General features: G+C 45.0%; 1 protein-coding gene across 9 annotated transcripts in view; it reads right to left on the bottom strand.

The window, feature by feature from the left end:
* The window catches only part of KIF1B (kinesin family member 1B), a 147,052-nt gene that overhangs the window by 40,621 nt on the left and 90,720 nt on the right, over positions 1 to 15,711 (bottom strand). For 6 of the 9 annotated variants that reach the window (XM_030327929.1, XM_030327932.1, XM_030327931.1 and 3 more), the window contains 5 exons: positions 8,129 to 8,222; positions 6,975 to 7,123; positions 5,373 to 5,551; positions 4,285 to 4,422; positions 2,079 to 2,327 (listed from right to left, as the gene is read on the bottom strand). In XM_030327929.1, the coding sequence (XP_030183789.1) occupies positions 2,079 to 2,327; positions 4,285 to 4,422; positions 5,373 to 5,551; positions 6,975 to 7,123; positions 8,129 to 8,222 (809 nt within the window). The remainder of the gene's footprint in view (positions 1 to 2,078; positions 2,328 to 4,284; positions 4,423 to 5,372; positions 5,552 to 6,974; positions 7,124 to 8,128; positions 8,223 to 15,711) is intronic. The other 3 variants (XM_030327936.1, XM_030327937.1, XM_030327938.1) reach the window with 1 other exon arrangement.

The raw sequence follows: 15,711 nt of genomic DNA, 5'->3' as shown, positions 1-15,711 counted from the left end.
TGGTTGTGGATGCGAAATGTAGTCGAGGGCAAAAGTAAAGAGCTATCTTTCACTCTTCTGATCGCCATGATCTCACCTCCTCCCCCAACCTCTTCCTTGCAAGGTAGTTAGTCTTAGAACCCGGGGAAACCAAACACATGGAAAAATCAATTCCTGAAAGACTCTTTAGTGTGTCTTTAAAGTGTCAACCAGACACTTCAACTGAAAATCAGAGCAGAGTTGATTGCGTTTACCTAACTTGTATCAGATATGATCACAATGAATAAAACCGTAGAGAAAATAACGCACATATTTTAGAAAAAGCCAGTGAATGTCCACATTAAGTGGGATTCTGACTTCAGTTCTCCATACAAGTGACTCAAAATACAAATGCCTTGGAGTAGAACTCTTCACCAAGATACTCGTTTCGCTAGTGTGGATGACAGAATCTCAAAGATATAAAGGATCTTTAAGGCTCTTCGTTTTCCCACCTAACTCATCATTGTGCACTTGAGAACCCAAGAGGCCTCGTTTTAAGTTAAGCCTAAGCTAGGACTCAGACTTCAGACAGGTAGGGCCAGTGCTCTTCCCAAAGTGCCACGTGATGCGAAGCTCCACACTCCTCACTGTGTTGACAGAGTACGACACAAACAGGTGGCGTTAGAAGCTGCGCAACTGGCACGGGGACCAAGCCGTTTTTGAACAGAGACTTGGTTCTAACTTCCGACCTTTTTAGAACGCACACAGCCATAAAATACAAAGAGCGCGTGGTCCCATTATTTGTACGTAGAACTACTTTTCTCAGATTTAATATAAATCATCTTCTCCAAAATACTAAGCATCTATTCCTGGCAATACACTAATAAAACACAACAGCCATGGCTGCATAATCCCTTCATGTTTATTCAAGGGAACACTGAATAAATGCCCCTCCCCTGTCATAAGACCCCAAGACTGTCTAATATTAAATTACGACCCACGGTCATATTTGAGACTTTCATGTCTACAAGAAACCTCTTCTTTCCCCTCTTTCCCTAAACAGCGATCATTTGCTTCAGTAGTTATGTAGCCCTTGCCAGGTAAGGACATGCCGACACCACACGAGGAGCTCAGTTTCAGAACCTAAAATCCCCACTGGGTCAGGACACTCACTGCCCTTCAATTTTTAGATAACTGGCGCTTACCCATTTAACACTGACATAATTCCCTATTTTCAAAATGTGTGGCTCTAATGAAGCGTTAAAATTAAATTTCATACTTTAAAACCTAGGCAGACTTTTGTATTAATCCAGTGAGTGCTGCACTGTGGAATTAGTAATGAAACTTACTTGAGCATGAAGACTGGGTTCAGACAAAGACTCCAGTATTAAGAGGGTGTGCGTGAGAGCTCTGCATCACTGACAGATGGAGTCAGAGACAAGGCCTCAGTTTGGAAAATCAAACTAAACACAAAGCAGTTTCATGCAGTGCTGAACAAATATCCATTGTTGATGGTGTCAACAGATCACTTCATGAGATTCATCATAAAGCCTGTAGGTGAAGTTTTAGCAGAAGCCAAACACCTAAGAGGCTCGGTGAAACTGGCCAAAGAAAGGCATCCATCTCAGACAAAAGCAAACTTCGTGTTCCTGATTCTTGTTTGCACTCAGAGAAACTAACACTCCTCCCGATTCCACTCTCGTCCTCTTGATTCTGGCTGGTGTGCCTAACCATGGACTTGCTCTGCTCTCAAGTCACCCCCACATGCTTCCTCACTCCCCTTCCTACAAAACGGAAGCATCAGAACACAGCAACACTCTTCGACCCTGTAACCTGTGACTCTTAGCTTTCGTTCCTTTCTCCTCTGGGGTTTCGTCCTTTGGAAGGAAATTACTGGGCACTCGAAGACCAGGGGTCCTCCACTTAGAGCCCTCACACACCGCCGTGTGCTTTGCCAAGCAGGCTGCGCACCTCACAAACACTGCCTGAGGGCCCGTCTCTCGCCAGAATTGCTTGTCACAGGCTGATCTGCTGAGGAGAGACCATCCAAAATTGCACAAGGAGCCTCGTTAACGCAAGAGCTGGTCCCTTTTCGCCCTTCTGACGATAACCTCACCAACCTTCCCACTAAAATGAACCATGGGGATCGGTCGTAAAACGGGTCATGCCCGTCACTGAAGAGCTCTGATCCCTCCTCCGTCCCTGCGTCAGAGCCGGTGTCGTCCACGAGCGCCTCATCCTCAAAATCCTCCATGTCGTCTTGCTGCTCGTCAGCCAGCTCAGTGACGTCGGAGTCGGCCGTGGAAAAAGTGGGGGAGGGTGTGCGGTCCGCAAGGCGCTCGTTCACACAGCCGTGGAAAATGGGGGAGCTAGGCACCAGGGAAGACGCCGACGGACACAGCCAAGGAGAGAGGAACAGCTGGTTAAACAGGAAGCTACAGGTGCCAAAAGGACAGAACCCACTGGGGAGCCAACACGGTACAAGCGAGTGGAAAAGCAAAGGGTAAAATCAGCATAAATCCTCTGGTTCAGGTGAAAGGCAACAAGGACTGATCCTTAGAATAAGAAAAGCAAAGGAAACACACGGGTAGAAGATCTCAGGTGAATAGTGTGCTGTAAAAATGTTTCTACTTTCCAGGTCACACAAAAGATCGGCGGCCAGGCCTCAAAGGAGCTACTCAACATTTGGTGCAAAAATATGGTTTAGATCTTTACCCCGATTCCCACATCATCTCCGAGCAGAAAACAAGATGGATGGAATGGCGTACAGCAAAGCAAGTTTCGTGCCTTGCTTGGGTGAGAGGTGTTTGGCCAACTCAACTCTTGAAAAACGCTCCACTATTGGAGGAGTAGAACGGAAAGGAATTAAACTTCATTTCTACAAAATACTATGACTTTGCTCCTCCTTTATACCCAGTTCCTTTAAAACTGTCAGAAAATTTTTGCAATTAAAAAACAATTGAAATTCTGAAATCATTAAGCTAAAACTTAACATCTCTCTGCTTTTAAAATTCTAAACATCTAAGAACTTAGACTCAGTATGGATTCACAGAGACATTATTTGTTTTCACTACATGTTGAAATTTATGTACACACAAAAGAGGCTCAAGAGGATGACCAAGGTATGTGGTTGGCTCACCCTTACAAAGACTATCGTGAGATAAACTGCTTTAAAAAAAAAAAAAAAAGCGAGGGGGCGCCTGGGTGGCGCAGTCGGTTAAGCGTCCGACTTCAGCCAGGTCACGATCTCGCGGTCCGGGAGTTCGAGCCCCGCGTCGGGCTCTGGGCTGATGGCTCAGAGCCTGGAGCCTGTTTCCGATTCTGTGTCTCCCTCTCTCTCTGCCCCTCCCCCGTTCATGCTCTGTCTCTCTCTGTCCCAAAAATAAATAAACGTTGAAAAAAAAAAAAATTAAAAAAAAAAAAAGCGAGGACATATCGGATCATGGAGAAGTCGCAAGCTGGTAAGCTGTAAGTCATACTGATTTTAAACTGGGCAGGATACAGACACAGGTCTTCTTTTAAATCTGTCTCGTTCAGGGGTGCCTGAATGGTTCACTGGGAGTCCGACACTTGACTTTGTCTCGGGTCATGGTCTCACAGTTGGTGCATGGGTTCAAGCCCCATGTCGGGCTCTGGGCTGGCAGTGTGGAGCCTGCTTGGAATTCTCTCTCCCCCTCTACCCTTGCCCCTCCCCCACTCATGTTCTCTCTCTCTCTCTCTCTCTCTCTCTCTGCCCCCCCCACTCACGTTTTCTCTCTCTCTCTCTCTCCCTTCCTCCCTCCCTCTCAAAAATATATAAACTTTAGGGGCGCCTGGGTGGCTCAGTCGGTTAAGCGTCCGACTTCAGCCAGGTCACGATCTCGCGCTCCGTGAGTTCGAGCCCCGCGTCGGGCTCTGGGCTGATGGCTCGGAGCCTGGAGCCTGTTTCCGATTCTGTGTCTCCCTCTCTCTCTGCCCCTCCCCCGTTCATGCTCTGTCTCTCTCTGTCCCCAAAATAAATAAACGTTGAAAAAAAAAAATTAAAAAAAAATATATAAACTTTAAAAAATAAATCTATCTTGTTCAACTGTAAGAGGCAAGGAAGATCGTGAATTACTCTAGCCGAAAGTTGAGACTTAAATCCGCACGCTGAATAAAATGAAGGGAAATATACCAAATAATACAGTGGTTGTGTATGAATGGATAAGATTATACATGGAACATTTTTAAATTTTTTTACACAGAGCATTTTTATACACTTTCTTTTAACTTTCTGTAATATCTGCTGAGGTTGAAACAAAACCATTCACTATTTAAAAAGAAGACACCAATGAAATCATCACGTACCTTCCTACCAATTTGAACCAATGGAATCGATCATAAAATGGATCGCTGCCAGTCACGGTGGCTTCGCTTTCATCCTGGGCACCAGAGGCCACCTCACCTGCTCTGTCATACATCTCTCGCATCAAATCCAGCCTCTGCCTGCATACACACAAACATAAAGTGCACCGGGTTAATATCATGAGATTGTATTACAATTTCACTTTGGAAGCATCTTCCATTCAAGATTTAAAAACAAAACAAAACAAAAGCTGCTTCCACCATTTAATGATATTAAAAAAGAATGAAGGCCAGAAGTACAGAAACTCAAACACTCAGTATCCAAAGTGTCTGAGTCTAGACACAAGCCACCAAAAGCAAAAAAATGGCTACCTAACCTCTGCTGAATTATAGGAGAAATATAGTTCAATGGTAGATGACACCTCCAATATACACAACAGTAGAAAATATGTCATCAACTTAAATGCAAAGGAAAACTACATTATAACTTTCCTGTTTTTTACTCATCATCCTCCAGAACAGAAAAGATGACTAGTTATTACATCCAAGATAGAAATAGGTATGAGACTGGAGCATTGAAAACGTAAGAGGGGCACCTGGGTGGCTCAGTCGGCTGAGTGTCTGACTTCAGCTCAGGTCATGATCTCACGGCTTGTGAGTTCGAGCCCCACGTCAGACTCTTGTGCTGACAGCTCAAAGCCTGGAGCCTGCTTCGGATTCTGTGCTCCTCTCTAGCTTTGCCCCTCTCCTACTCATGCTCTCTCTCTCTCTAAGAATAAATAAACATTAAACAATAAAAAAAAAAAGAAAAAATGTAAGAGGGTCTACGGAGGGACAATTTAGGTCATATCTACAAATGACAAAGGTGTCAGAGTGGGATCCACTTACTTAGAAGAAAATGGATGGACAGTAAATGTCACAATGACATTTTAAATCTTGCATGGAAGATACTTCCAAACCATCCAGAACCACAGAAAAGGATGCAACAGTGACCTCCTCACAGAACGGAGAGTCTGAGGGAGCCCATCTGAGCACATCACTATTATTCCCTAAATAAAACAACACTTCCTTCATGAGGAATGTTTCCATACTTGAGTTTCTCCAAAGACCAATAATGTGTCGCTCCATTCTTCAGATCCTGCACTTCTACCGCCACCACCGTCCGCGGGAAAGGCCTGTCGTCGTGAGTTTTTTCCACCTCAGTGGGAAGTAACTCCGGAGGCAGAGGGGAGTACAAGGTGTCGGTCAGCAGAACGAACTGGAACTGCACCTACGTGAACGGAATAAACCATGCAAGTGGCCTCCGTGTTTTCAGCAAGTCAGCTTCAGAAACAAGGCGACAGAATCACGCCCCACAGGGAAGAGGTCAAATGAGTAGTAGGTGCTCAACAAACAGCCTGTGATTAACGGGGGAAAATATGGCCGCTTGTACATTAGTCGTAGAGAACCATCCTAATGTCAAATGAAGCTATTTCCAGACTCTGTTTTCCTGCCCTGGCCCAGTGTGTTCACACAAACTAAAACCTCAGTGCACGTACCTTTGTCGACTGAGTGAAGACTCTTGAGAACGTACACAAGAGAACAAAGGGGGGGGACCTGCGAGTCTGTCTCGAGCGCCTCACAGAGAGGGGGTGGAAGCGTCACAGCTGGCTTTCCGTTTCAAATTCCAGGGTCACAAGCGCTACTCTTAAAAGTGTTCACTGTACGTAAGTGCTTTTCAAGCACCATGTCATTTATTTCTCGCTACTGCCCCGCGTTTTCGCCTACAAATATTAATGACATCTAAGACACAGTCTGTGCCTTTTGTCTACTTGAAGAGAGGAGATAAATAATTACAAAATGAAATGGGTTGCTGAGATTGTGAATGAAGAAGACATCTTATCCCTATTTTACAGAACTAGACGATAGCCCTCGGGGAAGAGACTGAATCTCCCCAAAGCCGGGCAGTCTGTGCTCTCTCCTACCATGTGACACTGCCCACCCCCCATCACCTTGAGGCCCCCAGGCCGTTCGGCGGTGGCAGGTACAGTGGGATTCAGCACGTGAATCGGAGATGCGGTGTGACGGTTCGGTAATGAGGAAGATCGGGAACATTTATCGTCTTTTACCACGTCCAAGAGCTATTCCAGCTCTTTACATGTCCTCACTGTTTCATCCCTCACAAAACCCTAGACGGCAGGGGCTGCTGCCAAGCCCATTTTATGGATGAGGAAATGGAGGCAAAGGGCCGTCAGAGTCAACGCAACCAGGAGAGCTGGAATTGGAATCCAGCCGGCTGAGGGCAGAGCGCTTGTCCACTGCACAAAGCTGCCTCTCACACCCTAGAGGAGGAGGGGCACTTAGGACTTGCAGCTGTAAATGTAATGGCAGAGAACTAAAAGCAAATTGAGAATTTCAGAAGCACAAGAGTAGCTTTCTCCTACTAACATGTTTCCCTAGCTCTTGTCGGAATATAGTCTCCTCTGTAAACAAGCTAGAAAACATGTTCTTTTAAAAATGTCATGTAAGAAATATTTAATTAGTATCTACTACGTTCCAGGCACATATGTAAAAGAAAGGCACATATAAACCTGTTTCAGAGCAAAAAGCAGCTGAGTTCACCCAAGGGAAAGGTCAGCTCAAGACTGGGAGCCACGAACCCCCTCGGACTCAGCTGTGTCTCCAGACAACCCATGTTCTCCCGCCCTCCGTACCTTCTTCTTCAGTTCCACACTGATGGCGTTGGCCTCCTTCAGGTAAACAGCATTGCCCCAGAGTAAGTCCCTTAATGAAGTAAACTGGTGAGACTTCCATTTCCGGAAGGCCCACTGGGCCAGCTCAAATTCATGTTGTGTCCAAGGGACTGAAAGGGCAAACGAAGCGTGATTAATGGTGATCTCCTAACTATGTAGCAATTACATCTCTCCTCTACCTCATCTCTCTTTTCAAGTTAAAGTATTGTCCAGTTTTTCTCCATTCACTTGCTTTTGTCTTCTTCTTGTCAGTAACGCTTACTAAATTCTGCTGATATTGTGAAGGTAGCATATACATTTCAGAAAACTTAAAAAAATCCTGCTATTTAAAACAGTACAGGGGCGCCTGGGTGGCCCAGTCAGCTAAGCGTCTACTCTTTTGATTTCGGCTCAGGTCATGATCTCACAATCCGTGAGATCGAGCCCCGCGTCGGGCTCTGTGCTGAGCGTGGAGCCTGCTTGGGATTCTCTCTCTCTGCCCCTCCCCTGCTCAGGCCCGCACTCTTTTAAAATAAATAAACAAACATCAAAAAAGTAAATAAAGCAATGTATTAAAGAAATATACTTCAAAAAAATAAAAAACAAAAAATAAAAAAAATTTTAAAAAAGAAAAGAAATACACTTCCTTTAAAAAAAATACACGTATCTATTATAGGGCTTATAATAAAGAAAAGTCCTCCAGTATACCGTGAAACTTCATGTGTATCTATTTTTCTTGCTAGTACAGGAAGCAAAAAGGTCAAAATTTTACTTCACTATTAAAAAATGAATTTAGTATATAGAGTTCCTTCAAAGTTAATTTATCTGCAACATATACATGAACTTCATATATACAGTAATACGAAACATATACGTAAACTGCCCAAGAGATTTTTGTGAAGACCAAGCTGAGAAATCTTGTGCCCCGGGGAACACTGCCAGCCCCGCTCCCACGTCAGAGAGCACAGTCTGTAGAATGGAGAGTCTCTTGAATCACCTTTAAACCGGCTCGGCAAAATATCAATAAACGGTAGGGTCACCTATGATCAAATCCAGCTTTGACCCCAAAAAAGGGTTAATCTGATAGTACAGATCCAAAAGATCTACAGTAGGAAGTTTCCATCTCTAGATTTCACCTTCTTCCTCCTCTTCCTCCTCTTCCGTCGTCTCGGCAGCGAGGGAGCGGGTCTCAACTTGCTTCTGCAAGGCCTGCAACTTACTCTCATAGTCCTGGATGAAAACAGAGGAGAGGACATGTAGGAGAGGGGGGAAGTGGAGGGAGGGCAGGAGAGATGAGCGCAGTATTGGTGAAAGCAGAGAGAGCAGAAGATAAAAGAAGACAGAGGCAGGAAGTGACAATAAAAAGACAGACACAGAAATACATGGGAAAAACCCACAAAACACACAAGATGGTGTGTAAAGGGTAAGTGCTGAGGAAAGCTAATGGCAGTCTCTCTATTCCCTCAGACACAAGAGTTCTTTATGCGGGGCTCAGGTCCAGATGGGGGGGATTTCGAGGGGGAGAAACGCAGGTGCCCCTTAAATTTATTCAACAGTAGTACTTAAGTAGTACCTTCACACATCAAGGAATCCCAGGGAAAAACAATACTGGAAAATTCACCAGTATCACCAACAATTCTGATTATCTAGCTGTTTGGATGGGAACTATGGACTCTGAAGCTCTCTGTGGATGAAATATTATTGTCTTTGCAGCTGTACGATGTGGCCTTCAGGTAACCAAAGGATCACAGTGCTATTAGAACCAAAATAATCTATAGATTGTATTTATTCAAGAAAGATATTCTAAAATATACTATTATGATACAAAACATATTATTGTAATACACATCAGATTTATCCTTCACTTCTCCATCTACTCCATGCGTTCTCGGTGAGGGCGGTATCACCCTGAAGAGGGCAAAGAATGGCTTCTGAAGGATACAAAAAAAATCTTACTTTTTATATATAAAGCACAAATGTATACACGGCATGTAAACAGATGTACTTAGGTATCTGAGATTAAAATTTCATGGTGGGGAGAGATTAAGGAAAAAGTGTCTAAAAAGGTTCCTTGGAGCGTTAACTTTAAAAAGTTTGTGTTGCAGGGGCACCTGGGTGGCTCAGTCAGTTAAGTGTCCAATTCTTGATTTCGGCTCAGGTCATGGTCTCGTGGTTCGTGGGTTCAGGCCCCACTGGGCTCTGTGCTGACAGTGTGGAGCTTGCTTGGGATTCTCTCTCACTCTCTCTCTCTCTCTGCCCCTCCCCTGTTCTCTCTCTCTCAAAAAATAAACTAAAAAAAAAAACCCAAAAACAACAACCAAAAAACAAATTTAAAAAGCTTGTGTTGTTTGAAAAAGCAGAGACCTTCACATAATAAAATACCGTATCGTAGCATAAGCATAGCATTTTAAGATCTACTACTTGGATTTCCTGCTTTCTTGGAGTGACCCAATTACAGGCTGTCATGAGACAGAGGGTTTAGGTATGACCATGTACTGTTGTCAAACAGAGCTCTCCAAGTCACAAGTCAAATATTCTATTCAGTATGAAGGACCACTGAAAGCCTCCTAGCAAAGTCTATTACAAAAGGAGCTTCCAATGGCGATGCTAAGGAGGATGTAAATATTCTCAAGGCTCATCACTTATCACCTAGAGTCACAAAGGAAGCGTTGTCTCTTTAGTGGAGCTGGCAGTGAGCAGGAGCCAGCGACACAGCATCACAGATATCAAAGCACACTTTTTAGCAGCCTATATACTGTGGCAAAAAAAAAATTAAGCTTGCAGGTAAAAGTGTGGCTCCTGGCACCTGCTCTTACTAGTCTTAAAATTCTGGGCAAGCTAAATCCTCTCTACACCTCATTTTGTCATTTGTAAAATGATCTGCCTCCCACACAGGACTGAAGGAAGGACCAAATGATGAACCATTTAAAACCAAATGTGAAAGTCCTCTTAATTGATAACACACACAATCAAAATGACAGGTAATGCTTTAAAAAATTTATTTTCTAAGTATATCTAGTACGCAGATCTTGGTTCTAAATACCAGTCCCCACTAAAAGGAACCAGGGCTCCTTGGGAAAACAACAGATTCCAGGTTTGAAGGAACGTACAGGTGAGCCCAGAGTGTCTTGTGCGAGAAAGGATGGAAGTACTCAAAGACTGATGGGGCCATTTCTAAAGGACACAGAATCCCACTGGCAGGTAAATAATAGTAACAGAAACACAATATAGCACACTGAATATAAAAGAAATCCATGAGTCCACAGTGATACTGAAAGGGGGAGGGGGGAAAGGAGCTCCTTTTTTGGGGGAAAAAAGCCAGTTAATAAATAAATGCAAAGGGATCGACAATTAGAAAATCACTACATCGCAACCTCAGATGTAGTAACTGAGTCAAGGCAAGAATCATTAAGAAATGCTAACACAATGGAGTGAAAGGTGGATGGAGAACAGAATCGTCACAGAATCCCAAGGACTACCCTAGATACATATGTGTTAATAAGGAAGAGAAAGAGCTGGGAAATGTCACATTAAATTGATTAAACTTTAACATTACTGATAATAGAACAATTTGACATTCTGTCTACCGATACGATGTGAGGGAAGTACACAGTGTCACCTTGACAGCATTCTTATCAAAAATGCTTAACTTAAATCTAATCTTGAGGAAATAATCAGACAACGCCACACGTAGCCGAGACTACTGAAAAATACCAATGTAATGAAAGAGAAGAGAAATATCATAACCAAAGGTAATATACAAGCTTCGCTTGGATCTGGGATTAAAACACACACATACTTCCAACACTTATATTTTTGAGACAATTAGGAAAACCTGAAACCGGGCAGTCTACTACACAGTAGTGAATCAGTATTAAATTTCTTGGCTAGGTTAATGGTGTCAAGAGAATGTCCTTGATTTTAGGAGATACACGTGGCAGTATCTGGGGGGTAAACTCCATGGTGCCTGCAACTTATTTTCAAATGATTCAGAAAAGAGAATACACAAATACGGGTATACGAAGATTCATTGCACTAGCTTTCCTTTTGGTATGTTTGAAATATTTCAAAATAAAAGGCTACTTTCTTCCCCCTTAGGAAACCTCTCTGTTCTGTGAAGACCCTTTCAGTGAAAAGAGGAAGATGGCCAGTTTACCTAAAAATCCTCAGGTGGAAAACATGTTACTATTTTATCTTGCGGACTTTTTTTCTTGTTTTTCATTCCCCCCTGCAACTTTTTATTATAGTAAAATGCACAGAACATAAAATTTGCCATCTGAACCATTTTTAAGCAAACAGTTCAGTGTTGTGGAGGGAATACATTCACACTGTTGTGTTACCACCACCATCCGTCTCCAGAACTCCTTCCACCTCGCACAACTGAAACTCCACACCCACTAAACACTAACTCCCCACTCTCCCTGTCCCCCTCCCCTGGCAGCGATCATTCCACTTTCTATGATTTTAACTACTTCAAGTATCCCATGTAGATAGTTCCTTCTTGTGGAATCACACAATTCTGGCTGTTAGTGACTGGCTTGTTTTTGAGATTTCCTTCAAAAATCAGTTTACAAGCTGGCCAAACTGCCGATAAAAACAAAATCCTTAGAGTCTGACAGTTAAGGTATGAGGGAGACCTCCCCTGAAGGCTCTAGTGGCAGTAAAGCGGACATAAAAAGGTCTCCTGTAACACTATGGGCCTAGAACTCTGATTGCATTTTGACTCGGGAAAATCTCTATCAGCAGCAGATAGGCCAAGTATCGGTACTATTTCCTGAACTGGCCCTCCTCTTCCCCAAACCAGGCTGTATATGAGCTTCCAACAAGGACAGTTCGCAAGTCATCAGAAAAACTCTAAGTATTGGATTTTCCTCCAACAAATGGAGAGAGAGATTGGGATGCTATTGTTCTGTTGACTTCAGGGTGAAAACTAGGATAATTATGGAAAGCCCACCAAATAATATCTTTTAGCAGTAGCCTTTTGTGTTTGTAAGAATTCCTAACTGGTTAAATATACCCAGTATATGTAAATGTATCCAAGGCACTACACACTGGCTATTCCCTCTACGAGAATGTTCTCTCTCTCCTGCCCGTCCTTCTTTTTTTTTTTTTTTTTTAATTTTTTAACGTTTATTTATTTTTGAGACAGAGAGAGACAGAGCATGAACAGGGGAGGGGCAGAGAGAGAGGGAGACACAGAATCCGAAACAGGCTCCAGGCTCTGAGCTGTCAGCACAGAGCCCGACGCGGGGCTCGAACTCACGGACCGTGAGATCATGACCTGAGCCGAAGTCGGCCGCTCAACCGACTGAGCCACCCAGGCGCCCCTCTCCTGCCCGTCCTTCTTTTTAAGCTTACTTTGTGCCAGCAACTGTTCTTAATGTTTTTGCATAAATTATCTGAATCTTCCTAATAACCCTGAGAATGGTACTACTGTCACCCTCATGTTAAAGAAGAAAAAGGCATAAAAAAGTTAAGTAATTTTATAAAGATCGGAGACGGCAAGCACGGATATGGGATTTGAACTCAAGCAACGGGACTCCAGGGCACGGTCCTTTCGCCACTACCCTCTCCTGCTACATGCAGGTGCTAGGAATATAGTGGTCAATGAGACAAAAGTCTCCCTGGGGAGGGAGAGACAGACAATCAATAGTAAACAGACACAAGATACACCCTGGTTTTGGTGGAGAGTACTATGAAGGAAAATAAAGGCTGGCAGATAGGGAGGAGAGAAGGGCAGGAGGAAGACTTTTAGATTAGGTGGTCAGGGGACGTCTCTCTGTAGGGACCACCTTTAGTCAGAGATCTAAGCAGGCAGGCTGAGATCTCTGAGGGGAGTGGTGGGGGGGGGGGGGGTGGATTCCAATCAAAGTAGAACTAACAGCAAGTACGATGGTCCTAGAAGGGAAGGAGGACCTTTTCTTGTTTTAAGGAGAAACAAGGAAACCTGGGTGGGTGGAGTGGAGGAGTGAGAAAGCAATTGTGAAGGAGGCAGACAGGGACTGGGTGATGGACGGACGGCCTAACAGGACATGGTAAGGACTGTGGATTTCATTCTGAGGGAAGCCACTGGGCAGTTTGGAAGCTGGGAAGTAACAGGGGTCTAGCGTATGTTTTAACGTCACTCTCTGTGGAGAACAGCCTGGGACGGCAGTCATGACGCTGTCCCGGCAATGTTGAGGGAGATGGTGGTAGGAGGTCCAGGGGGTCAGCAGTAAAGGTGGTTATCAGAGAACGGGGCTGCTTCACGGGTAGAGGAAGTATGACCTACTGATGATGTGGTCACGGGGTGTGAGAACAAAAGGAGAAACTGAGGACGGCGCTTGGGATTTGGCCTGAGCTGCCTGCTCCAGTTTAGATAGGTTAACCGTCAGATGCCAGTCAGCTATGAGGTCGTCAGGTCATAGCTGTGTGTGGCATCTTCAGGTCAGGGCAGAGGACTGAGAGAACACCACTGGATTTATCACCATCACTGTGGAGATCTTTGGTGGCCCTGAGACGAGTGGCTTCAGTGGGGTGACATGGGACAAGAGTCTGACTACAGAGCGAGTTCAAGCAAGAATGGGGAGAAGAAACAATAAAAGGAAATAACGGGGGGGAGGGGTGGACGAGTGGGACATTACAGAGCACTCTTTGCAGGCACATTTCTACAACAGGCAGCAGAGAAATGGAGTGGAGGCTCTCGGGCAACATGGAGTGTTTTGAAAGTGGTGAAATGAAGCCACGCTCGAATGAAGATGTACAAGAGAAGGGCTGAACGTACAGGGAGTTAGTTCTTGAGAAGGTGACGGAAGATGGAGTGCAGGGAAAATGGGCGGGGCTCGGGGAGGAGCCAGGCCAGTTCATCCACCAACAGGAGGGAAGGATGCACGACGGATGCATGCAGAACTAGAAGTGGGTAGAAAAGCAGGTTTTCTTAAGATCACTTCTTTTTCTTAGGGTAGCAACACAGAGGTCATCAGACGAGAGCAAAGGAAAGGCTGCCTCTCCTTCCCAGAGTCTCCTGGTGGTAAACTTCCAGAGCATCTTACATTTTTCCCTCCTAGCATTTGTCACGAGAGTGCCGTATAACTACTGGTGTGACTGTTCGTCTAACGGCTGTCTCATCCACAACTGTGAACTTCCTGAGAGCGGGGAATCTGTCATTGACCGTGGGATCACCAGCATCTGGCATATACCTGTCTTCTAGATCAGTTACGGACTCACGCACTAAGCTTCCAGTGGAAGTTCCCCCAAGACGACCATCTTCTAGATCAGGGTTGGCAAACTACAGCCTAGGGGACAAATCCGGTCCACTGCCTATGTTTTGTACATAGAGTTTTACTGGAACATAGCCACGTCCATTCCTTTGCTGCTATTCATCTACAACAGTAGAGATGAGTGGTTGCAACAGAGACCGTTGGGCCCACAAAGCCTAAAATATTCACTATCTGGTCCTTTACACAGTAAGTCTGCCAACCCCTGTTCTAGATCAGTGGTTCTCAGACGTGGGTGCCGGTCCAGCCTCGTCAGCATCACCACCGCCTGGGAACTTATCAGAAATGCAGATTATCAGGTCCCACCCCAGACCTCCTGAATTGGAAACTCTGGAGGTGGGGCCCAGGAATCTGTGCTCTTCCAAGCCCCCAGGGAGTTCTGATGCACACTCTCATTTCCGAATGGCTCTTCTGGACGAGGTGTACAGATGAAAGGTGGAGCCCACAAGACAGATAAGGAACTTATTCCAGGTGAGTTTATACTCCCACGCGAGAACCAAACAGGCACAAAGGACTATAGGTCATCATTATCAAAACTGTGAGAGCCGGCCTGGGGTGGGGAGGGTCTGGGGCAGGGAAAGGACATGTGAGCGCAGATCTGGAAGAGGAGCTAAACATGTTGAGGAAGGATTTCAGTCTTGAAGAAGTACAAGAGCCCAAGGGGGGAACAAACTCGGCACGTTCAGGGGACAAACGGTCCAAAGTGCTTGTGGTGTGGGAATGTTACAAGATGAAGTCAGAGAGGCAGGCAAGCGGCCAGAACATGGAAAGCTTTGTGGGCTATGGTAAGAAGTTCAGATTTTAAAGCACAAGGGGAAGCCACCAGAGACTACTGATACGATCTGATGTTTGTTTCTACAAGATGATGCTGGTTGCTGTGTGGATGGTGGCTTAGGGAGTCCAGGACGGAAGCAGAGAGACAAGTTAGGAGGCCGCTGCAGCACTCCCAGGAAGAGAGGACGGTGCCACACTGGAGCATCTCTGAGGAGGTAGCATTTAGGGTGCAAACAAGGTCACCATTCCGGGGGTTCTGGTTAGGTCTGTCTTTGACACTACAGACTCGGCTCCTTTTGCTAATATTACCTTCCTCTTCTGATAGCAGATTATAATTAGCAAGCACTAGCCGGAAGGGAGAGATCCACATCCCGTGTCAACCCCTAAATTTGCTCACCACCTGCAGCACCATGAGGACGCAGCCCCAGACCTCCCCCTCCAGGGATCCCACGACACCTACTCTTAGGCCTGAGTGGCTCCTACTTTCTCCCAGTCCCCCAGTATCCTCTTGGTCTCGTTTACTTTCCAACCACGATCCAAGTGAGAGCATTCATCACCTTTCAGGTTGTATACGCAGGTTTATCCCATCCACAGACTGATCTGTTTGCTGATTCTACCTCCAGTAGTCTATCAGAGTCTTTCCCTCTCTCCACCGTCCCTGCCTTTGTTTGGAAAGCTTCGTTTCTCAT

The sequence above is a fragment of the Lynx canadensis genome, chromosome C1 (assembly GCF_007474595.2).
Source record: "Lynx canadensis isolate LIC74 chromosome C1, mLynCan4.pri.v2, whole genome shotgun sequence".
In the NCBI taxonomy this organism is placed as follows: Eukaryota; Metazoa; Chordata; class Mammalia; order Carnivora; family Felidae; genus Lynx; species Lynx canadensis.
The sequence above is the reverse complement of the archived record's forward strand: the minus strand, read 5'-3'. Positions and strand labels throughout refer to the sequence as shown.